General features: G+C 45.4%; 1 protein-coding gene across 1 annotated transcript in view; it reads left to right on the top strand.

The window, feature by feature from the left end:
* Positions 1-26,575, top strand: part of KIF5A (kinesin family member 5A) — a 662,879-nt gene that overhangs the window by 426,008 nt on the left and 210,296 nt on the right. Inside the window, exon 12 of the mRNA XM_078688970.1 lies at positions 26,115-26,290. Within this exon, the coding sequence (XP_078545096.1) occupies positions 26,115-26,290 (176 nt within the window). The remainder of the gene's footprint in view (positions 1-26,114; positions 26,291-26,575) is intronic.

Genomic DNA, 26,575 nt, shown 5'->3' with positions numbered 1-26,575 from the left:
AATAGCCGCCGACAACGCTGTCTTGGCCTTACGGCATTCATCAATATACCACGTATGTGGTGAATCCTTCGTTTTTTTGGGGCGACTAATGGGATTTAAAATATTAGCTAGATTATCTATAAGCTGGTTATGGAGTGTTGCAACCGAATATAAATTAACTGGATTAGTTCCATCAACCCTGAGCATACTCAATTCCTGCAATATCGGGATAACCATTTCATACAGCTCTTTCAGTTTCTCCGGAGACTGTTTCATTGCCCCCCATTTGATCCTTCTCCTATTGTTGGTCAGGATTAACCTGTCATCAATCGGGGTCTCACTAAGAGGGGATATACCTGAGTCTGGAACCCCCAAGGATAGTGACAAAGCATTATGGTCACTATCCACCCTTGGGATAACCTCAAAGTCCTTTACCCGGTGCCAGGAGCTGCACTCAACCATAATGTAATCTATTTGGGAGGCCTGGCCAGTTCGATTAAATGTGGGCCTACTTGGCCTATCTGAGGGAGTACGGCCGTTGCAGGCCCTCAAGAAATGGGTTAGAGCAATGGCATTAATTTGTAAGACCATGGGTGACTAGGATTTAGCTGGGTACGTTTGGGGGTCAGGTATAGCCCAATGTAGGTCCTCCTCATTGGTGATAACATCGTATGAGCCTGAGAGGGGTTCGAAGTGGCAATTTAGATCTCCACCCACTATCAAACCTGAGTTAGGTGGCACCCTCGGGATAAAAAGATTTAATTCCTCCAAGGTTTTAGATTCCTGGGCAAGTGATACAGGGCGGGAATAGATATTAATGATTGCTAATTTCAATTTAGATGGGAAAGTGAGCAGTACTGATTAAATATCTTGAGAGTGGGTATTCATGGAGGTTGGATAGCAACCCATATAGATAATCCACCCGACGGCCTTCCCCTCCCCCCTGTACTAGCTGGTATATTGTGGGTAACGAAGCCCACCCTTGCACAATCATCTCTTGCCCATGTCTCCTGGAACAGGCAGACATCAAACTGATCAATAAACGCACCCTTTCGGGGGAAGATAACTTGACCTTAATGCCAGCCAGATTCCATGATAGAATCTTGAGTTCTCCATGATGCCTTATTGTTTCATCCAATTGACTAGGGGCAATTTCAGGTGTCATTTGGGTATTAAAAGAATTCAAGGAATCTGTAGGAAAATCAATAGCGGTAGTTGTTATCATTTCCAATGACGATGTAAAAGATAAACATACCCCTGCCCCCGCCCCAGGCAACATCCCATCAGATGCCTCTAATTCTGGTTTCACAGCAAGCGTGGATGACCCATGGAATTTCCTACATTTTCCATCACATTCCCTTCCTGTTTATCCTTGCCACTCTTACCACAACACATGGCTTCTGTGATTATTAGTCAATCCACTTCTTCCAAGGGGCCGTAATGGTTGTTAACTGGCAAGTTATAGACAGCGGCCTATTGGTGAAATGGCTATGGATCAGTTGTTGTCCCTCCACCCTCTGGTTATTATAACCTAAGAGCGTCCTTGGTCGCTCCTGGTCGGCATGATTATAGTAAAAGTAATCGAGGGGGAACATTCTCATTCCTTTATCGGACTCAATAGGGGAACTTCTTTGGTTAAGTAAAAAGCTTACCGTCTGGGGGTTTTTGAAGTTAATAATCACACAATCACCCCTGGTGTCTTTCTTGTTGGGTCCAACCCAGTCCACTCTCCTTACCATCAGGATATCCCCTGCCCTCTCATAAGGAAAGTGCCTGTGTGTTGCTAGCCAAAACAGGCTCTTATTCCTAAAATCCAGCTGTAACTCTCTCTGGGAAGCATTTAGGGGTGGAACCCCTGTTAAAACCACTACATATGGTAGTGATTGTGGGGGAAGATCTATAGTTGGCAACACAACATCACCCTTGCCCCTTTTTTCTATGTTCCTTACATCCCGTTTCTCCCCTGGGATTACAGGATTGGGAAGGGAACAGACCGGTGGATGGCTGCTCTCTGTCACAGCGGGGGCTGGTGTCTGTAAACTGTTTGTACACTGGGCATGCTCAGATTGTTTGGGCAAGGGCTGTAGATTATTACTAGGGCCTTGGGTGGCGGATAGTCTATTGATGGAACTTGGTCTATTAATGCTAGTTTGTTTGTTCATGGACTTCCCAGGGCATGCAATAGAACTGTTAGATGAACCCTCCCCCCTTAGTCCATTATTTTTATCAGGAGGGATGGGTTGTATCTGCCTCGCTAATACCATATCTGTCAACAATCTCAATTGATCAGCTAGTGGGGCGACCTCTTGTCTAATCAGATCACCAAGTTTTGACAGGAGGTCAGCAATTAAAGACTGGGCCCAAACTGGGTATTTAGGTGCAGTGACCACAATGGGAGTGGGCTCTGTTCCAAAATGTCGATCAGTGGGAACTTCCTCTCTTTGATCGCACCTCATCCTTGCCTTTTTATTTGTAGTCACCCTCCCAGCTGTTCATTTATGCTTCCCCTTTTTACATGTGACCATACCCTTGTTAGGCGATGTTGTTAAATTTAAAGCAGGATCCACATACAGTGGGGTTGGCAGTGGGTCAATTACAGGGGATGTCAGGGTACCAGACAAATTAATTTCTGTGGGGGGTCTAGGGTGGGGCAACAGAGCTCCGGGGTAATAGAAAGCCGCCTTTCAGTCCGTTGTATTTCTGAAGTAACAACACCTAGAGCCCTTTGCAGCATTTTGTCAATTGATGTCACTGGCGGTGGTGTTGCTACGGCTGGCTGGCCCCTGGCTGCATTTTTTTCGGAATACAAGAGGGTTTCCCCATGTTTTCTTTTATTTAAAATATTTACAGGGGAAACACCCCTTGGCCTAGTTACTATACAATGCAGTTCTGCTTTTTAGAACAGTCCAGTTTCCAATACAATCCAGTAGACACGATCAATAATTTCATGAATTAGGTTAGTCCCAGCTAGAGGCCTCAAGGGTAACTGGCTCTCTGCCCATCTAAAAATAACTACAGAGAGTAGGCGAGTAGTAAAACACCGTAAGTAAGTTCCACGTTACCAGGAGAAAAATAGCTGCTTGCTGTTTGAAGAGCAGTCCAGCGGTATCGTCCAAAGGCACACTTTCCGTGGGTTATGTCTTGTAGAAAAGCCAAGGGAAATGGCCCTGCCCTGCCTCTTCCTGTCGCGGACAATCAGGATTCTGTGCCAACCACAGCACTGAGACTGCGCTGATGGCTGGCACAGACAACATTAGACCTTTCCTCGATCACAGAGAAATGGGCCCTGATCCTCCTTGACCACAATGTTGCGTTTGATATTGTCTCCTACCAGACTCTCATTGACAGACTACACAATGCAGGCATACAGCAAAACGCCCTCAAGTGGATCACTTCTTTTAGCTCAGGACACACACAGAGCATTTGCCTTCCTTCACTTCCACACCCAAATACATCACATGCGCTGTACCCCAAGGATCATCCCTCAGCCCCTCCCTGTTCAACATCTACATTACCCAACTTACGGCCATCATCGGGTCCCACGGTCTCAACATAGTCTCCTACGCAAATGGCACTTAACTCTTCCTCTCACTCAATGAGGGCGCCACCAAAGCCAACTTTCGCAGAACTATTACTGACTTAACCATATGGATGAAGGACAGCTGCCTCAAAATTAACTCTGACAATCCGGAAGTACTGATCTTTGGGAAAAACACCTCCACATAGAACAACAGCTGGTGGCCAGCAGAACTCGGACTAACTTCCACACCAACAGACCATGCACTCAACCTCGTCATCATCTTCAACAGCCAAAGGACCATGAAACAACAAGTCAACGCAGTCACCTCCTCTTGTTTCCATACTTTCCGCATGCTCCGTAGAATATTCTGATGGATTCCAATCAACACCAGGAAGCCCATCACTCAGGCCCTGGTCAACAGCCACCTCAACTAGGGCAACACTCTCTATGCCGAAATCTCCACCCAACTCCTCAAAAGACTCCAGGCCATACAGAACACTGAAAAGTCATCCTGGACCTCCCCAAATGGACCCGCAACACCCCACACCTCTGACACCTCCACTGGCTCCCCATCCAGAAGAGATGCCTGTTTAGTAGCCTCATGCATGCATGCAAAGCTCTAAACAACCAAGGAACGTCTTACATCAACCATCAAACAAACTTACACCTACCCACAAGAGACCTACGCTCCGCCGCACTCACATTCACGCACACCCCCTGTTTTTGCTGCTCCTTCTCCTACATCGCCGCCAAGACCTGGAACAACCTACCCCTCCACCTCTGAACAGCACCCTCCCTGGCGGACTTCAGAAAGAAGCTCAAGACCTGGCACTTCGGCAGAGACACAGCACCCTCGCCTCCCAAATACCCCTGGGAGTGACAAGGCTGCACTCTACAAATGCTGATTGATCAATTGATTTATTGATTGGCTGCCAATTAATGAAGTTACTTCAGGTATGGGGAGATGTGTTGCCTTCTGGTCAAGTTGAGAATCAGCTGTGCAGCCATGTTTTGGGCCATCTGTAGCTTGTACATGAGGCCAGCTGGCACCCCACGATAGAGGGAGTCAGCATAATGTAATCTAGAGGTCACTGGAATGTGCACAATCATTTTTCTGAAATGGACTGGTAAAAATGTTAATGTCCTCTATAAATATGTTAGAATGGCAAAACAGGATGCCTTGATGGATCAAATATGAGGTGGGAATGATCGCTCCTCATCAAATTTTATACCCAATTTCCTCACTGTGGTCGATGGGGCTGGGGGTTCTTATAAGTCTTTTAGACACCAACTCTGTAACTCCTTTGGAGGGGAGTGGCCAGAAACTAGTATCTCAGACTTCTCAAAGTTAAGTTTTAAGCAGCTGTTCTACATCCAATTTGCTAGTGCAACTCAAACAAGTTTGGAATCTCCCAATAACTGTTTCGTCAACCTGGTGGAACGAGAGTATCAATTGAGTGTCAATAGCATTTGACAGGATAGTACAGCCCCAAGGTTCCCCCAACTTTGCATGTATATATCAAGTAGGGTGGGCCTGAGAGTCTATCCTTGCGGGAAAAGTGTCTCAGCTCTTTGTAGCTAGATGAGTATGGAGGGAGGTGAACGGTTTATGATCTGTCAAACAAAAAAGATTGACGAAGCTTCAGACGCTGACCTCATCCAGACTTTCCAACAACACTGGGAGAGTTATGGTGGCTAAAGCCGCTAATTAGTCAAAAGGATTATCACTGCCCTCAACCCCTAGTCCAAGTTCATTTTTATAAATTCGTAATCCTCCAATAGAGCCACATCTGTACTATAGCCGGGCCAGAAACCTGATTGAGTTGTATGACGAAGCTTATTCTCCTCAATAAAATGTGACAGCTGTTTATTGATCAATTCCTCCAGCATTTTGGAAAGTGCTGGTAAACGAGAGAATGGTCTAAAGTTGCTTGTGGTCTCTGAATTCGCATTGGGCTTCTTTAAAAGAGACTATATGTGGACTCTGTTCCAACTTAGGGGGACCAACCCCGTCTCAAGGGATTAGTTACAAAGGGCATTTAAAGTATAGTTTAAAGATGACAACACTAATTTTAAAATCCAAGCGGGGTAAGGGTTGGTGGGAGAGCCAGAGCTATAGTTTTAGATTGCTTGTGCCGACTTCTCCAAGGAAATTCTTTCAAATGCATTTAGCCATTAGTCACTAACCTGAATAGAAGGATCATTAGAGCTTACAAAATGAGTGGAAATATTCTCCAACTTTTCATAAAAGTATCCTGAAAAGCGATGGCATTGTGAATGTGTAGCGGTTATTTTGTGTTGGTAGGCAGCAGAAGCGATAGAATAGAATTACCAATTTTAAATATTTTCCTGGGGAAATTGTCTATGTTAGTGATTTGAATAGTAAAAGCTTCCTTATGAGTTTTCTGAATATATTTGCGAAAGCTTTTAAGAGGGTATGTATGAATCTCTTTCAACTCAGTATTTCCCCACTTCCTTTCTAACTGTTTGCAATGGAGTTGGGCTGCTTTCAAATCAGTGGAAAACTATGAGGCGCAATGTTTCAGTCTTCTGGATGGTCCCCTTTTCCTTGGTGCATTTGTGTCAGTGGCCTGGAGGAGGTAGTTATTAAATAAAGTAACATCTGTCTCAGAAAACAAATCCTTAAGACAAATGATTCAGAATGAAAATAGACATGATTATCATTCATCACTTGATTTTAACATCCTGAAGATGGTCTAACTAATGTTTTTACCAAATAGACCGAAACATCGACAATCACGCCTACTTTCGTCTGAATCATTTGTCTTAAGGATATGTTTTCTGTTTATTCAGTCACACTTTCCTGTTATTTTTTGAAAGAGTTGTTCACAGTAGCAACAATGAGGTGTCTGTAACATCAAATCATTGGAAAATCCTAGCTGCTATGTATTGCTTTATAAAGTTTTTTGTACTAGCTTTTTTTAACCTTTGAAAAATCTTTCTAATATAAATTCACTTTTTTGAAACATGTACACCCATGTAAGACTCTTTGTAGCAGATTTACTCTAATTGAAATAAGTCAATTTAATCTCTAATTGATTGAATGTAAGCTACTAGATAGAGCTTGTTACAATTGTTTGCATATTGAATGCCAAATTGTGTATAAGTTAGCAAATCCCTTGTGTGCACACTTACCTGTTAAAATCTTGTATCATCTGGCGTTAATGAAACTCCCAACCAAAAAGCAGAAGGTGAATGAAGTTACACCATTTACCACAGTCGGTGCCATCTGCAGCTCTCTAAGCTGAATGTGCACAATGCTAAATTGAAAATGAAGTCAGGAAAGCTGTTGTGATGTACACAATAAAAAGTGCATCAGAAAAGTTCCACCTTTTGGGAAAGAATTATGAATTATCCAGTCGCCTCAAAAGAGTTGATGTTTATTTGTTCTGAAGCTGTCAGGTTTACATATCCACTGAGACAGTCCCCATGTCCCTATCAGAGAACTAATTGCCATCTGAGAACTGGTGAGGCAAACGGAGTCTTCAAAATAAAGAAGGGGGAACTCAGAACCACAGCAGTGAAGAATCTTCAAGAGAAAATGAATGGTTACCGCCCGAATATCAGAACAGGTAGTAATGTTCAGACATAGGGAGGAGCTGGTATAGTGACTGGGGATCAATAGTATTCCTAAGGTAAATGTACAGAGTTTGATATCAAAGTCAATGGCAAGCGTTGTCATGTCTCACTAGGAGATCACTACCAGTAAACAGTTCAGGACGTTCAGGGTTATGATGATGATGATGAGGAGGGTTGAAGAATTGAAACCGAGGGTGGGACACCTTTGGCATACTGTTTGCATGTTTTATGTCGAAGAAAGGAAAACATACTTAAATATGAGACGAGAAAATCCCCAATCAATAAACCTGGGCTAGATAAACCAATTCCACAGAATCACCGGGAAAGTGCCAGCCTTACTAGGAATGCTTACAAGATCTGAAAAGGAGAACTAGATTACAAAGTCAACTACAACTTTGAAATATAAAGAAGAATCAATCAAGGCTTCACAGCAGGAACAAAATGGGTGGAACAACGTGACAAAAATTGATAACAAAAAAAAAAGAGTAACTATTAAACCAAAGTATTTTTTTTCCTATTTTAGCCATCCGACCAGTAAATGACAGCAAATGAGTGGCAGAAAAAAGGACCATGGCTGAGAGCTTCTACTCAGCTGGATACGAGGCAATTTACCAGCATGACAGAGTAGAGTTTAAAGGGCGCACTACAAACCTGAGCTCTGTGATCTGTGATCTGAAGCAGTCACACAAAGGTTCAAATTATGGCAGGGCAACTCAGCCTTTCATTTTTTCAAGGATGCATAAGATCAACTCTTATTGAATAACCCTGAAACATTCAGTATGTGGTGTGGGCTGTATCAGTATTTATTGTGGCGACCCATCAGTGGCCCTTATAAAATCTTCAAGAACTAATTAGCAAGCATTTTTGTAACCTTAGACCGTAAATTCCCTACATCTGAAAAACCTCTTGTAAATGCTCAGCTAAAGCTCGGTCTGAGGTTCTCAGGGAAATTCTGTTGACCAAGGCAAGTCTCGCTAAGTTAGGTTTTCCATAATATTATCTCCATGTCAGTAGGGACACCATATTTCCCTTCAAAATATTCAGTCGAGGGTGAAGTTTTAACTAGAAACTTGTTTTTGACCATCTCTTATGCATGTAGCTAAAGGTGAAGTAGTTTCTCGAGATCAAAATAAAAGGATTTTCCCAGCATGTACATTTTGTAAATTGTACTCTTAGTTCTGTTCGCTTGAACCAAGTGGACGCAAATACCAGATCAAAATTGTCAATCAAATGAAAGCACCCGACTGGAGAAACATCTGGTACACCTGGTTCTGTGCCGCATAGGCCTCTTTATACTTCTTTCTAAACAGAGAACTGGAACCTGCTTTATAAATCAGACAAACACCTCTTTCATTTCATTTGCTCTGGTTATAGTCATGACCTGTGAATGAAGCACCAGCAACTAGTTACCCATACCTTCTACATTAAACGCTTTCTAATATGTAGATGCTATCCTTTTTTCTCATTTTAAGAACAACAGTACTTTTTTGTTGGGGCAAATTATGTTTATAATTTATTAATAAATAATAAAACAATATCTATTTACATTGTACAGAGAAGTTATCAAACAAAATCATCTCTTGAAGCTTATCAAAAGCTATTGCCATACGTGATGCATCTTATTTTCTTAACTTCAAAAGTGTGATTGGGTACATTGCCCTTGCCTAGTATTGAACAGGATGGCCACAGGTTATTCCAAGATCAATGGAAGAGGAAATCAACATTTCAAGCTATTTTACCAATGAAAAGATGCATTAAGAACTGTCATTGGCAAAAGAAATAGGTCGCCCCTTTGGAACCTTTTGGGACCTTTTGCCAATGGTTTTTGGCTATGAAGTAAGAAGCACAGGGTGAGATAGAGCAACACAGGGAGCTGTGGAGCAGAGAAGACCTCTCTTGAGAGAGAGTAACACATGCGTGGTTGAGCGGAGAGAAGAATACAGGCGAGAAGGAGCAACACAAAAGCCAGTGGGGGAGCGAAGCGCGTGACGCAGATAAATGAAAAAAACATGCACTCACATGGAGTGCTTTGCCTGAAAGAAAAATTGTTTGCTAACAGACAGCAGTAGAAGGGGTAAAAGCCAGCCACTCAAACCAATGCTGCAGACCCTGTGCTCCAAGGGACAGACAAACATAAGATTGACAAGATGCATCATGGAGAGCGAGTGATTAGGAAGCAAGCAAATGAGAGTGACAATAAAGCCAACCAATGGTAAGCTTTGGGCAGGCTAAAACCCCAGGTAAGCTCTCACAACAGATCTTTATCAACAAGACTGGTGAGTTTGACATAAACAAATGGTTAGCTGCATCTACAACTATCTTGTGAAAACCCTTGCAAGTGCAGCCAGTCGGTCAGTGGCCTCTAAACTATTTCTCAGTGCGAGTGGGCGCATATGCCTGCGACCGCTCGCGTTGAGAAACCGTCCGTTCATGTGGAGAAAGCTGCTGCTCGAGTAGAAAATCTACTCGAGCGGCAGAAAGGAAGCAGTGCCCGCTTGTAATGTGCATGGTGCCATTCACCCCAATTTCACAAAGCGGACAAACACCTGGCGCTGAAAATAAGTGCAAATAAAAAAAATTCTAACTCACTCCACCACTTGCGGAGCTCTTTATAGCGCGGCACAGGTTTTTTTGCACTTTACGGAGAGTAGAACTCAGCGAACTCCACCCAGGCTTACTCTAAACCTACCATCTTCCAACGCTGTGGGATTCATGCAGCAACAATTCATAGGTGATGCAGGAGAATGCGCAAATGCCTCAGTGAAGGGGTATATTTCACAGTGTGCCACAACCCCTGTTGTCGGACTGTACTTGTGATAAAGTGCAGTGGCAGCTGCTGCCAATATAAAGTGGAGGGGAGGGAGGGGGAATAATAATAAATAAAACAGACTTACCTGCAGTTGATGCTGCCGGCTGCCTCGTTGCTCCTCTGCCACACAGCACAGGCTCCCAAACTCCCCCACCCAATCAATACGCTGCTCTCATGCTATTACCTAGCATGAGAGAAGCTCTGGGATTGGCCCTGTATAATAAAGCTCCAACTACATTCCTGTAAATGCTCATTAAACTTTTTTTATAGTATAACTCTTTACTCAATGCTACAGACCACTCTAGAATGCTAATATAGGGGCCGATTATGGTGGCGGACGGACCTGAGTCTGTCCGCCACCCCGGAGTAGGAGGAGCCGTCCGCAGGGGCAGCGGCGGTCTCTCCGTGCAAATTAGGATGTGACCGCCACCCTGGCGGTCACATCCTGTATTTATAACATTGCGGCGGGTGCTGCTTGAAGCAGCACCCGCCGCAATGTTAAAAATGTAAGCTGTGCATTTGCATGCACAAAGCAGCAGGCACCGCGCGGTGCCTGCCGCTTTGTGCACGCAAATGCAGGTGGGTACCATAGGTACCCCCATGTGCATCCCCCATCCCCCTTCACCCCTGGGGGCCCGCAACGGGCCCCCAAACAAAAATCTATATGCCTTTGCACGGCGGAAATTCTGCCGTGTAAAGGCATGTAACACCAGACATTCTAATATGGCTGGCGGTGTCTGATAGACACCGCCAGCCATGTTAGTGCTTTTCCGCCGCGGACGGAAGGCGACCGCGGCGGAAAAGCTGCGGACGGAAAAAAGATCCCCCAGCCATCCTAATCTGCGGGGGTCTTTTTTCAGTCCGCAGCGGTTTTCCCGCATCCTCCGGGCCGGCGGTGGCTTCCGCCGGCCCGGAGGATGCGGGAAAACCGATATCATAATCGGCCTCATAATTCCTGTGCTCTTAGATTGACATTTTCCTCCCTTGTGACTCTATCATGTGTTTGTGATTGGGTTTCCATCCAAAGCCAACAAACGATTTAAGAGCAGGGTTAGAATCCCAAAATAACAGCACACATCTTAACTTCAACCATTGAGGTTTTCATCAAAGATGATCCTAACGTTGGTGAGAACATTGTTCCACAAGTCTCACTGAAGAAACCAGGAGGAAACTCATTATCAAGAGGATAGAGCTTCCCACTTATGTTATGTCAAACTATAAATAAATTGCAGGTATTTTAAATACTACTCTTTAATCTCACACTAAAATAAGATTAATCAGAAACCCAACATTTGTGGTATGCTGCTAATAGAAATTAAGCTGTTGCTTGGACAGCCTGCTGAGAATGACTTCTGGAAGAGTTGTCCTTTTTAATTTGTTGGTACAGGCTCATGCACTACCAGCTACATTCTACACCTGTACCACTCTCTTGCCAAATGGCTGTGGCCCATTTGCTATACTTGTTCTGTGTGTTATGCTTGAATGTTTCACACTCCTTATGAGTTCAGTGAAGTAACATTGATAGCAGCACCCCCACTCTGCAAATTGTTCCAGCACCACTGTCGACACAACATAAATTACATCCTCTGTCAATCCACCTATAAAAATTCTGGGGTGAGGCCAATTCACAGAGTTCATCAGACTTATGTGTATCGCCCCAGCTGACTCTCAGCCTACTGTTGTCTTTGAGGTGGAAGCTTACTGCTTCCACTGAGGCAAAAACCCTTGGCTGTCCAGTTCATGAACAAAAGTCAATCGAAAAAAGGTTCAATATTGTGGTCTCGTAATTTTGTATGCCTGTGCAAGCATCCTCACGCATTCATGTGTCTCTTTTTTAATTTTTATTTACCAAATTTAAAAATGTCATTCAGAAATAGGAATGCATGTTGGGTGGGAAGCAATAGGTAGTGGACAAGGGAAAACAGCACACAAGGAAGAGCAATACGGTATGGGGAAAGGCAAATGGGTGAGAATGAGCTATACTGAGTGGGAGAGAGAAACATATAGGAGAGAAGCATATGGGGGAGAGTATAAGAAGCGTGAGGTGGGGAAAGCACACAGATGAAACAAAAACAGGAAGAGAAAAAGGAAGAATCGTACCTCCCCCCTTGTCTTCATGCATTTGGGAATTAACAGGCTGGCAGAAGAAATGTTAAAAATGAAACAGACTCGCTGAGTGACCAAGAGTGTCTCAGCCAGCAAGTCTGCTTCTGACGCCTCTTGAAAGGATTAGCAGAACAGATGATGGGGATGCTTTTAGCTGCATAGGATCTCCAAGAACAAAGGAAAATACAGCATCCCTGGCTCCACCCAGCCCTTAGTCCAGTGGCCGCACCCGCAGAGCCCGACAGGCAACGGAGGACAGTTTACACAAATAACACTGTGCATAATGCAGAATGCACATGCCAGCACGGGGAAAATATTCGGGAGTGGTGGAGGGGAGGAGGCACTGCAGCTGCCGCCCAGCGCATCACTGCTCGCTCCCGCAAGCAAAACGCTGTGGGAGTGAACCTTTTAGAAGAGGTGGGCCATGCACCCACCTTTAGCCATTTGCAGGCTTTGATGCCCAAAAGGCGCACGAAAAAGCCAACCAAATGCGTGGGAGGAGTCAGACCCACAGAGTAATCACAAGAAGCCTTGCAGCGCAGTACATGCGCGCTGCTAAGGGAGACCTAAACAATTATATATGAAAACATATATATATACAGCTATATATATATTTATATATATATATATATTACAGGAACCCCGTTTTTTCTGACAGCTTGCTGCTAAATAACTAACCGGACCCAGTTAGGTAAATTTGCTTGCTTTATTCAGTCAAGTGCATCACTCCGTCCGCCATGACGCTTTTCGGGCCCTGAAGCCCTTGATCACATGACATGGTCAGCCAATCCTTTTGTATTTAACGTGCATACAGGTGTCATCTGACCACTGGGCCTGTAGAGATAAACAACAAACTTCAGCCTAATCCTGTATCACATCGGCTTCATGATGTTTTCTTACATAATGTGAACAGTTTTCAAATAATGCAAATGTACTACATTATCTCCATTCTTTCTCACCCACTGACACCCTAACATTAAAATGCGGTTATAACATACAGCATTCTAATTTTCAGTGCAAAATATCTCCTGGTATGCAAATCTCGCAAATAAATAAATAAATATCAATAAAACCAACATTTTTTATCATACAATAATTGTAAACAAATCATGTTTTGATAATATTTATACAATAAATAAATTAATTATTTGTGCAAATAAGCAAGATATGTGCAAAATTCGCATCGAGATTTGGGCAAAAAAAACAATGTTTTTTAGGGAGGATATGGAGAGGGTGGTGGGTGGGGAGTAAATTATAATAGTGCCCAAGTGGGCTAAATCGATGTTCAGGATAACTGCCTCTATACTGCCCTTACATAGTGGTTCAGTTCCTGTCGCACGTTTCTAGGAGTCAAAAATATAAGAAAAAGTGAATTAAAAAAAAAACATTTTTGTGTTTTTCCCTTTCACCCTGTGAAAAGATCTAAAAACTGTTCTTCTCAATTTCATAAAAAATCAGTCTGATGCTCTCACGACTCTCTCTATTCATACTCATACACTCATGAATATTTCATGGTTCTTATATAAATGCTCCCTCCAATTAATGTTTTTATAGGCAGGTATATAGGTCCTCTGTGGCATTGAGGCCATTTGGAGTCTTAGTATTCAGTTCTAGGATGTACCTGGTTTCCAGTACTCTCAGGCGGGCCTCCCTGTCCCCTCCCCTCCGGAGTGGCAGTACTGTATCTATTGCATAATAGCTGAGGCAGCCTAAGTCTCCCTTGTGGCAAGAATTGATGTGTCGCGCCACAGGGTAAGACTCGTCCCTGTTGCTGACCGCCCGCATGTGCTGGAGTATGCGTTTGTGAACCTGCAGCTTGGTACTACCAACATACCGCAGGCCACACGCACACTCCAACACATACACGACGAAGTCAGTCTTGCATGTTATTTTCTTGGTTATAAGGGTTGGCACCTCAGTGAATGGGGTCATGTACAAAATTTTGTTCTTCCCCATCGTGCATGCTTTGCATATGGCGCACTTAATGAACCCCTTACTTTTATGCAACCAGTTGTCCTTGTTGGCTACTTCTGGGCTACTCTTCACAAGCATATCGCTCATTGACCTGGCTCTACTGTAAGTGATCGCTGGACGTTCTGCCAAAGTTCCACCTATCACGGGATCCCCCTTGACGATGGGCCAATTTCTGCCAATGATTTTTTGTAACTGCCTGTGTTGACGACTGTAAGCTGTAATCAGTCTTGGTTGGCCACCCTCACCACTCATCACCTTGCGGGTTCCATCCGGTCCCCCCTCCAAATCATTGGTGGTACCTAGCTTGTTGGCCCTCTTCATGGCATTTTCAACTGTGATCAATAAATAGCCCCTTGCCAAAAATCTTTCTTTACTGCTCGCCTGCGCTGCTGAACACGACTCCTTTGTGCTGCATATTCTCCTGATCCTTAGCATCTCCCCGTAGGGGATGCTTCGGATCAGGTGAGTGGGGTGGTGGCTGGATGCATGCAAGACCGTGTTACCCGCGGTCATTTTGCGATGCAGCCTTGTCTGTAATTTACCCTCCTCAATGTGCACCTCCACATCAAGAAAGTTGACATTACTTCCACTAATCTCCCCAGTGAACCTCAAATTCAAGTTATTTGTATTAACATCAGAGATGAACTGCTCAGCCTCACTCTTTGATCCCCTCCATACTAGAAAGAGGTCATCAATAAATCTATACCATGACACTATGTTGTTTTTCATTACATCAGCAAAAGCGACTCCCAGGACCTGCTCCTCCCACAGCCCCAAGTGCAAGCACGCATAGCTGGGGGAGAAGCAGGCTCCCATCGCTACTCCTCTTAACTGCTGAAAGACTTGATTCTGGAACAAGAAGTAGTTATTGGTCAGGCACACCTCAATCATTTCCTTGATCATGGCATTATGTTCTAACATACAAGCTGGTCTATTGTTCAAAAAATGAGCCACTGCCTTCAGACCATCCTGATGGTTGATGCTCGTATATAATGTAGTCACGTCAAGTGTGATTAGTAAATAATCCTCCTGCCAAACTACTGTTTTTATTTTCTCCAGAAAATCCATAGTGTCTCCCAAGTAGGATGGTAAAGTCTTAACATGCTCCTGGAGAAAATGGTCAATATAACGTGATGTATTTTCAAAGGCTCAGTGTCTGGCCGAAATGATTGACCTACCTGGTGGCTTTAACAGATCCTTATGAACCTTCGGGATCATGTAAAACACCGGCATTACTGGGTAATTCATCTTAACCCCTTCCATGCTGGTGGCGAACCCCAGCCGTCACGCTCCACGGTGCTCGTGTGCTGATGACAGCTGGGGTTCGTCACGGCCCCGCCCTGTTCGTACGGCTGCCGCACACGGGGGGAATCGCGGCTGCACAGAAGGGGTTAAGGAACTTAAGTTCATCACCACTCAAGAGTCCTTTGCTCTTCCAACCATATAACCTGGAATTGAACTTGTCCCAAGCTGATTTCGCCTTTTGTAAATCGCTCCTATAATAACATTGCCTGTCATTGAGCTGTTTATATATATATATATATATATATATATATCTTTTTGTTTTCCACACATCAATGCAGACTCCAATAAGACAAAAAAACTAATCAATGCACTGACAAACACTGTTTTTGCCACCATATAATGTAGAATATAGACAACAGGAAGAAAAGTATCAGTTGAACTCTCTTGAATGAGTAGAATCCCAAAAACAGCAATCATTATTAGCCTAAAGGCTGCATTGAAAAAACACTAGCATAGAAAATGAAAGCAACTGTAAACATAAAAACTGGCACTGTGCCTTTAAGGCAGCCATGACCCTCAGCTTCCCATCATGCCTCAGGGGTGACAGTTAGGTCAGTTGTTCTTTGCGGAGACCCGAGGGTCAGGGCACAAAGATACGGTTTGCAGAAAAATCTAATTTACCAGGGGAGGCGGGTTGGTTGCTTATGACTTTGATGAGGATACCCCTGGAAGAGAACTAGGATTACAGGTAAGTTACTTATCCTTCTCTTCCAGGGGATCCTCATCTATTGTCATAAGCACTGACTTGAATAGCAAGCCCATCCTCCGCCTGCAGATAAATGAGAGGTGAATCAACCAAATTATCATAGCCGTTTTAGCATTGAAACAGTTTTCTCAAGGAGGCTTGGTCTACTTGAGTGACTTCTCTGGTATCTGAGTCGAGACAATAGTGCCTTGTAAATTAATGTATCGATTTCCAAGTGGCTGCTTTGCAGATCTAAGCAATCAGTACATTGTTCAGAAAAGCTACTGTAGCTGTCTTCCCTCTAGTGCACCCTATTTATATGCAAAGATGTTACTGAGATTGTATTTAAGGGCTAAAATTACTGGAATGCATTATCAATGTTGGCTTTTAAATGTGCTCAGTTTTATTGTTGCACAATTTGAAGAATGAACTTGATTAATTGATTGTGTTTGAGTTACTGGTGAGTTTTTTGATTTGTCATTTTATGATTATAAGTGGGCAAGGGAGATTGATCGGTTGTTGATTTTTTTATGAATCTTTTTATGCTGTGTATTCTTTTATGGTTTTTATTAACTAAACTAGCAGCCCGTCCCGACGTTGTCCGGGTATGAATTGCTGCCGGCCAGTAGTATATTGTTTTGTAGGATTTCGTTTTGATAGCATTTCTTATCTGTGACAGGCCTGTGAAACGCTCCGATTCACAGTGTACTGCTGATGCACTTAAGTGTGCGCGTTCAGTAGTGTGTGAACTCGAGTTTCCCTACTTTATTTTTCTTTGCAATATTATATAGCGCGAACTCGACAACATGGCATGAGCACAATTTACATTACAGAAGAACACATTCATTTGTGGTAGGCACGGGGAGACAAAGCAATGTACCTGGAATCAAAGGATGTTGAGCTGATGCCGAGATTCGAACGTAGCTCCCCAGCTCTAAAGTTTGCAATTCTAGAACTTGTGGCGGGAGGTGTGTCTAAAAGTGTATGTCGGTGCTGGCCATCAATGAGAGAGACCTGTGCATTTTTCAAATCGGTGGTGAAAAAATATGAGTATGTTGCTGGAGATGTGGGCCGCCGTGCCACCAATGTACTTACCGGGGGAGGGTAAACACAGATTATTCCGCAACTTTCTTTCCGCATACCATCACTCCGCATACTTTCACTACGAAAGTACCATGACTCCGCAATGCCATTATAACGCATGGCATTACATTTTATATGCTTTTACCACGCATACATTTACAGCGAAATTCGTTGGAAATGCATGAATGGTAAAAGCATGTTTTTTTTTAATGTTTGGATAAGGTAAGTATGGGTAAAGGGGTATATGTTTTGGGGTACTGAGGTATATGTTTTTGGGTGTTTGGGTATTTTAAGGGTTCAGATATAGTATTGGGTTATGGGGTACAGGGGTAATTTTAGGGCTAGGTATGGGTTTTGGGGTACAGGGGTATTTTTAGGGTTCGGGGCTAGGTTTGGGTTTTGGGGTATAGGGGTATTTTTAGGTTCAGGGGTAGGTTTGGATTTTGGGGTACAGGGGTATTTTAAGCGTTCAGGGCTAGGTTTGGGTTTTGGGGTACAGGGGTATTTTTAGGGTTCAGGGGTAGGTTTGGGTTTTGGGGTACAGGGGTATTTTTTAGGGTTCAGGGGTAGGTTTGGGTTTTGGGGTACAGGGGTATTTTAGGGTTCAGGGGTAGGTTTGGGTTTTGGTGTACAGGGGTATTTTTAGGGTTCAGGGCTAGGTTTGGGTTTTGGGGTACAGGGGTATTTTTAGGGTTAGGGATAGGTTTGGGTTCTGGGGTACAGGGTATATTTATAGGGTTAAGATGGGTTAGTGTTTAAGGGTGTTGGGGTATTTTAAGGAGTAAGGGTGGGTTATGATTATGGGGTGCAAGGGTATTTAAAGGGAGGAGGGTGGACACCCGGAGCTGGAATGTACAGAACCTGGGAAGAAAAAACAATGAAATATTGGGCACAACGCTCGCTTTTTTTCCCTTAATTCCGCGCCCCGCACACGCCCACGCCCCCATCACATGCCCACAGCACACAATGTGAGACATGGCATGAAGGACGAAACGTACCACACGCCCCCAGCGTTTGTCACGCCCACAGCACACGCCCACAGCACACGCCCACAGCTCAACGCAGACAGGCCCACAAGGGACTACTTTGCTGGCACGGTTCTTTTACCTTTTAAATGTATATGGTGGGCGTCTGCATAGCCTATGTCCTTCTTCTGCAACTGCCCTTTCCAACGCTGCATTGGGTGTTGTGATTGGTGCTGTGGTTCCTGAGATTACCCGCCTCAAAGGTTTGGGCTCTCTCTTTATTATATTAGTATAGATAAAGAATGAATGACTGACTGACTGACATGTACAGCAAACAGCGACAATGTATGAAAGCAATGTTAATTTGGAAAAAATATGGTCTCTAGGTAGGATTGATGTTTATTGTTTCCTCGAAATGAGCACAAACCTAACTAACTCAATAACACAATCATGCAAAGTTAGGTGAGGCTTAAACATATGGCTTCAAATATGCTCAGAAAGTTAAAATGCTATTATTGGGTTAAAGGTTCAGGAGTCTCCCGCTTAAATACAGTGATGGCATGCATGAAATGAGGTTGTATGATGGAACGAAGCATGCCATTGCCACAAATGCCTTTACAACATGCCCTTTACAACACGTCTTTATCATGCATGTCTTTACCATGGAAATGTTTACCACGCAAGTGCCTTTACCACACATGCCTTTACAATGAAAATTAAGTATGTTGCAGGTAGTAAAAGCCCTTTGCATATGTTTATTTTCTAGATGTGAGGTTAAAAGCACAGGAGGGTAAGATCCAAAGCACAGTATATCGCAAGGACACTGCCGGAAACAGTGTCCTACTTTATTGATTAATAGCATTCCCTTCGGAAAGTCTTTTTAAGACTTTGCAGTACTGAAACTGAATTTGTCACACAGATTGTGGACCTTAAAAAACGTTTTAGAGAAAGAGGCTATTTGAATAAAATCCTAGATTTGGCAGCAAAAAAAGCTATGCCCTTGACAGGGAAGCAATTGCTTCATCCCAATGAGAGCAGAAGATCGAAAAAACAATGCATCGGTTTCATTACTACATATAATGGTTGCTCACAAAGATTTTATAAACATATGTGTAAACATTGGGCGATTCTCAAGAGTGATACAGTCATAGGCCCTGAGTTACCTGCCAATCCAGCTATTGCATATAGTAAAGGAAAATCATTGAGAGATGAGCTCAAAGAGATGACCTTCTTTTGTCCCTGTTTTCTGTTTCCACTGCTGTGTTATTTTCCGGGCTCATAGCCCCTGTCCCTTTGCCATACCCATGGCCCCTCTCCCTTTGCCGTTTCCCGCCTCCCAGCTACACTTTCCCTCCCCCATCCCCTATTTAATGCCGGCCGCTGTGTTGACGACGAAGCAAGACCTCTGACCTTTTGGCCAGAGTCCCGCTCGATTTCCCAGCAGCTCCGCCTGTCTGTAGCTGCCGCTGCCTGCTGCCAGGTGCGATCAGGTTTCAAGACCGCTCTCAGCCTGCTCACTGCCTGCCCCTGGTCCCTGCTACCTGTATTGTGCCCTCTCAGTCCCAGCCCAGTTCGTCATTTTTATTTTGCCGTCTGCTTGTTATTTTGTTTTCTGGTTATACTGCTGTGTAATTTTGTCATTGTTTTCTGTTTCCACTGCTTGTTATTGTCCGGGCTCAAGCCCCTGTCCCATCGCCGTCCCTGCGGCCTCTCCCCCTTTGTTGTTTCCCGCCTCCCAGCTGCACATTCCCTCCCCCTCCTCTATTTAATGCCGGCCGCAGCGTGACCGCGCCACCGTCGCGCCAAAGGCAAGCCCATCTGTGCCCGTCCGCGACTCGACCGCGACCAGCGCCAGAGATCCTGGTTCTCCGAATATCCACCACTATGACTCAGCCACCCTCCTTGCACTCAACCCCGGGAGAAACAACAACGGCCAGCTATCTATGCCAAGCACCACCCACGGACAGTTTTCCTGCCGTCACTGCCGCCAGACCTTCAACACCATCAGCACCCCTACGGCCACCATCCCCGCACCAAGCGCCAACACCTCCGGAACCCTGAGGTACATCCACCTCAACGTGCACTCCCTGCACAGACACGCAGTTGAGATCTGGTTCCTCCTCGACACCCTCTCAGCAGACATCGCTTTCTTCACAGAAACCTGGACCAATGACTCCTCCGCCCCGACATCGCCACCGCCATCCCCGACGGATACAAGATCCAGAGAAAAGATTGCCCCAACCGCCCAGTAGGAGGACTCACCATCACACACAAGAGCTCCCTCCGTCGCCCCCTCCCCGCCACCGAACACCTTCACTTCCAGATCCAGACCAGTCCTAGAACCTCTCTCCGCTGCACCCTCACCTACAGACTCCCCGGACCTCGAGCCACGTTCACCATTACCATCACTGACCTCATTGCACCCCACGCCATCACCTCCATGGACTACATACTCATTGGAGATCTAAACTTCCACCTCGACAATCCCAGCCACCCCAGCTTCACCACCCTCCTGAACAATCTCGCCAACATCGGCCTGAAACAGCTCGTCACCACAACCACCCACAAGGCAGGACACACCCTCGACCCCATCTTCGCAGGAGGTAACAGCATCCACTTCAGCCACACCATGCAACCCCTCTGGATGGACCACCACTGTGTACACTTCAACGTCGACAAAACCACCGCCCCCAAACCTGCACCGCATCCTCCAAGAAGGAACTGGAGCATAATCACTGAGGAGCAGCACAACTCTGCCCTCAATCGCAACAACCCCTCCACATCGACCGACGCCAGCCTTGCAGCCAAAGAACTCCACAGATGGATCTCCAACTGCGCGGATGAGCTTGCACCCCTGCGCAAACCCAACAGACAGCGCCCCAAAAAGGCCACCTGGCTCACCACCGACCATCAAGAATCCAGACGCACCTGCAGACATCACGAGAAGAACTGGAGAAACAGCAAAACGCCAGAAGATCTCACCATCTACAAAAACACCATGAAGGAATACCACCAACGCTTCAGATACACCAAGAGGACCTTCATCCGAAACAAGATCTTCGCCAACTCCAGCAACTCCTATGAACTCTTTAACGACATCCTGGAATTCACCAACCCCCCCCTGCGAAACTACGGACATCGCCCCCTCCCAGGACCTCTGCGACAAGCTCCGATCCTACTTCCATCTGAAAAGAAAGGGCCTCTACGACCACTCAACGACCAGACACCTGACTCTGAACCACCTCCCTCTCCAGCAACGCCAGCCAGCCTACCATCTCCTCCTGTCACCACCGAAGACACCACTTCACCCATGAAAGGCATCCACTAAGGGGCCCTCACGATCCCCTGCCCGCCACACATCTACCACAGAGCCGCCACTGCTATCGCTCCAGAACTACGATACACCATCAACACCACCTACACGACTGGCACCTTTCCCAATGACTGGAAACGTTCAGTAGCCAGACCCCTGCTCAAGAAGCCCTCAGCAGACCCCACAGACCACCTCAAGAACTACCGCAGCATCTCCCTCCTCCCCTTCGTAGCCAAAGTCATCAAAAAGATTGTCAATACCCAGCTTACAAAATTAATCGAAGCAAACTCCATCCTCGACCCTCCCGATCTGATTTTCGCAGCAACCACAGCACCGAGAACGCTCTACGCGCCACCACAGATGACATCCGCACCCTCCTCGACCAAGGGCACACCGCGGCCCTGCTCCTTCTCGGCCTCTCAGCAGCGTTCGACACAGTCTCCCACCACACACTCACCACCAGACTCCATGACGCTGTCATACAGGACACTTCCCTTGACTGGATCCGATCCTTCCTCACCGGCAGAACCCAAAGGATCAGACTGCCACCCTTCCTCAACGAACCCACAGAAATCAACGGCGGAGTACCCCAAGGATTGTCGCTCAGCCCCACGCTCTTCAACATCTACATGGCTGCCATCGTCAGACAGCACGGACTCAGCATAGCATCCTACGCCGACGACACCTAGCTAATACTCTCCCTCACCAAGGACCCCGTCACCACCAAACTCAACTTCCAGGAAGGAATGAAGGATGTTGCATCCTGGATGAGCAGCAGCTGCCTGAAGCTCAACTTGGAGAAGTCAGAAGTTCTCATCCTCGGGCCCTCACCCTCTGCATGGGACAACCCCTGGTGGCCCCCCACCCTTGGCAGCCCTCCCACACCCACGGACCATGCCCGTAACCTCGCCATCGTACTCGACTCCTCCCTCTCCATGACCCGACAGGTCAACGCCGTCGCCTCCAGCTGCGTCAACACCCTCGCATCCTCCGAAAGACCTGCAAGGGGATCCCACCCCCGAATCAAGGAAGACCGTCACCCACACACTCAAAACCAGCAGACTGGACTACGGAAACGCCCTCTACGCTGGAATCAACAAATGCCTGCTCTGCAAACTCCAGACCATCCAGAACACCGCTGCCAGACTCGTCCTCGGCATTCCACGACATGAACACATCACCCAGCAACTGCGCAACCTCCACTGGCTCCCTGTCGAGAAGAGAGTTACTTTCAAGATACTCACCCCCACCTACAAATGCCTCCACAACACTGGACCCCAATACCTCAATGAGAGAATCTCCTTCCACATGCCCGAGGAGAAACCTCTGATCGGCCGACCTTGCCGAAATCCCACGCATCTACAGAGCCAGAACAGGTGGAAGAGCCTTCTCCTACATTGCGGCCAGGAACCAGCGTCCGATCAACATCAGACGCACCCCCTCCCTGAACATCTTCAGAAGACGCTCAAGACCAGGCTCTTCGACTGAACGGAACTGCTTAACGCCCCCCATTCCCCCTCCCCCCCCCCCCCCCCACCCCCCAGTGCCTTGGGACCCTCATGGGTGAATAGCACGCTTACAATACACCTGATTGATTAATTGATTGATTGAGCTCACACATGGTGATAATCACAATCAGGGAACCTCGTTACGACCTGCAAAGGCTTCCACAAATGAGGAAATCACAAAGCCTGCAGACATATCTCCCACACCTATGTTTATCATACTTCTAATGGGCATAAAATACAGATTGGCCAATTTTCGAACTGTGCCTTGGACTTCTGTATATATGTCCTGGCACTTCCATTTTATTGACGTATGTGGGAAGAACTATTTTTCCATTAAGGAAGCAGGTTTTGTAGGACCAACGAGTAATCAGGAACCTTGATTTTTCCTATCCAGTGGCGAGGCATTTTGCTGATAAACATCAGAGTGGTGTATCCAAATTACATTTCTTTGTGATTGACAGAGTAGAGAGACATATTAGAGAATGGAGCAAGATGAGACAATTTGAAGACAGCTGGAGTCCAGACATATTATGGACTTACCTACCATATTTCCCTAAGGGATCAATAAGGATGAAGAAATGGGCTAGAGGCAATGACCTGGGTACAGGATGTTAGCCCGGCTAGGAGTGTTATTCCAATTACCTCTTTACATTGTTCATCAGAGTCATACTTTGAAAATAAGATCTGTCTGTTTGATCTATCAAGGATTTCTGATGTATTCTAGAACTAATTGCAATGTACTGCTTTATCATGGGGTGAAATATTTTCACAAATGAACAGAAAGGGTTTAAAAATAATGCCCATGTACTTGTTTTTTAAAGCTGTCCTCTTAAAGGGTTGCAGCTTCACACGATCATTGGGGAAGGCGCGAACATGAGCAGCTCCTTCACCTCACATCAGAGCAGCACCTGAGCCAGATGGAACCTCATAAGAGGGTAAAACAGATACAAAGTAAACAAGCCCGGCCCGGGCAGAGATTAGTGGTATCCATGGAAACCAGTTACCTCTCCCCTAACCTGGGCTGTGGCTCACACTGCCTGGGGAATACAGAAGAGAGGTCTCTTTGGCTGTACAGCTAAGAGCAAGATGAAGTGCCTGAGCGATTCTATCAGAGAGGAGCTTCAAAAAGCGCGACTTTATATATAATACACTTACCTGCAAAATATTTACATTTTCGTTGTAAAGGCATGCGTGGAAAAGGCATATTCATGGTAAAATGTGCATGGTAAAGACGCCCGCATTGTAATGGATGCGTGGTAATGGCATTGCATGATATCGGCCTCGTTGTAAAGGCTGTTTCCAATGAAATGACATTCTGAAATCTCACCCACCATGCTGCTGCAAAAAACTTGAGTGGTATAGAAATGACCAGTTAATGGTCCTGACGCACGAGGCGTGCAAGAACAGCTATTGTAATTAGCTCACACCCCCTGTGTTTTCCCCCAAGATGTCTGGCAGGCACAGGGGGCTTGAACAAGAAGATTAGTGGCAGAGACAGTACTTGCCATGGGGCAGAAGGAGATAGTGGGAAACACAGGTTGAACTGCTGACAAAACTCATTAGTCTTTCCCCTCATGTACAGTGTTCAAGGATTTCGAAAAGAGCAGGCTTAATCAAAAGCTTCCCTGGGACCCTGAAGCTCCTGCTGCTCTAAGTGTAGATCATTATTTTCCCTCTGATGTTTTTCAAGGCCAGTCACGGGGGTGGCCCAAAGTGAATAAGGAGGTGGTTTCAGACGAAGGAGTGGGCTAGCGTTTCCCAATGCAGAATGATCAGAAATTTGTGTGCGTCTGTGAGAGAGAACCAGGAATATTTCCGAAATTATTCAGAGGCACGTACACTCACTGAGTTGGTTGTGTTCGTTGATTTGATATCAACATCAGTAGGCCTTTTAACATTGAGATATCTCTTATTGGTCGGTAGGTCAAGCACAGTGTAATTTTAATGTCCTCCTCAGCGAGATGTTTAGATTGAGATTGTTCCTCATGTCTAATCTGATGAAAGTCTCTTCTTTATGGAATGCTGGTAAGATTTACCTCAGAAACTAAAAGGTGATGGGTGGAATGCTTGCAAAAGTCTTGGACAGTGGCAGTCATTCAGGGCTCTATTGCAGCTCATCGTTTTTTGCCTAGCTATCGATTAGTGATGTGCAAATTGGACTTCGTCCTGCCCCGGTAGGATCTGTCCAGCCTGACCCGCCATATCAGCTCCATGAAATAATGGACTAAAGAGCAGCCCAAGTGATTTCCAGTAGCTAACAATTTTGCAAGCGTTCCATCCATCCCCTTTGTGCTTGAGAGTTACCTTGCGACCTGGTTATAACCGTACCTACAGCTGTAGCGGAATATTCTGTTACATTTATGGCAGAGTCTAGGGAGACGAGGGCATTGACAGAAATCTGTGATGGTCATAGGATTTAAAAAGAGGTAATAAAGACAGGATTCAACGGCTATGATAGTTTTATGGAAATGAATGGACAGGCCAGTGCTCCTGAGGGTCTTATAGAAAGGTCTCATTTACTTGTTTAAGACTAGGAGCATAAGGCTGAGACCTAGCAATACCACAGCACACAGGAACAGTACATGTTATAAAATTGCCTGTCTCCACCCACTGCGCTCAGATAAAAATTAACAAAAGTACTCAAGGAAGATTGCTCGCACTAAAGTTGCAGGGACAAGGCAGTTCAACATGTTTCTACATCCATGGAGGCCAAGAGTGCGGTCAAGCCAAGATGTTTGAGGTGGGAACAAGTTGATTATAAGCCATTACCAAGTTATCACACTGTATGGCTAGCAAAGCCATCTCCGTTCAATGATTCAGGTGGCAATTTGACTGGCAGCTAAATACTACAAAGAACCATTTTGAAGACCCCCTAATTGTATCACGGGCTGAATAAGTATAGATTTTTGTTCATGGTACTGGCTAGTTGAATCTATGATATTGGCTCTTGGAAGACACTGGTCCTCGCTGCCCAGATTTTGTTACATTGCCACTTGAGGAAACTAACATAAGGATAAACATAGGTTTGACCCGTCGGGCGGACTGCAGGAAGGTCATGGAGTCCTTTCAGAGACTCATTGTTCTAGCTCAATTGCAAGCTATTATAGACCAGTGCTTTCTCCTCAAGTACACTGTGCAAACCTCCAGAAGACAGAACTGGTTATGCTCTCCTATGTTATTTTGCCAGGTCTGTAAAGTTGCTCTGTTGTTATGGTTGGTGCCAGAAACATGTTCCTCACACATTTCCTTCTTGGTCTCTTTGTGAAGGAGAGAATGTGCCTGAGACTGAACAGCTCATGGATGACGAGAAGCTGGTCCCGGACACATGCGATGAGACGCCAGTTAATGACAACAACTCCTCCATCGTTATCCGGATCTCAGAGGAAGAGAGGCAGAAGTATGAAGAGGAGATACGTAAGATGTACAAACAGCTGGATGACAAGGTAAGCGTCTTTCAGAACAGTTACAGGGTAGAAAGGTTCTCTCTGCTCTTGGAAGAACAGGTCAAAGGATCCCACTTTGCTGTCTGGATGTGAAGTTGGTATTGCAGTTTTTTTACTGATAAAGTCTGCTTTCCATCTGATTCTGAGCGTGCAGAGATGCTGTTTTGGGTGCTTACTAACCAGGTCATTGTCTGGAGCTGAGACACTCGTTATCTGGCAAGGTCAGACATCGGTCCCACAGTGTCTATTTACACAATTTGTTGTATAGTGACCAAGCAAGTGGGA

This window comes from Lissotriton helveticus, chromosome 1_1 (assembly GCF_964261635.1).
Source record: "Lissotriton helveticus chromosome 1_1, aLisHel1.1, whole genome shotgun sequence".
Classification (NCBI taxonomy): domain Eukaryota; kingdom Metazoa; phylum Chordata; class Amphibia; order Caudata; family Salamandridae; genus Lissotriton; species Lissotriton helveticus.
This window is presented reverse-complemented; position numbering and strand designations above follow the sequence as displayed.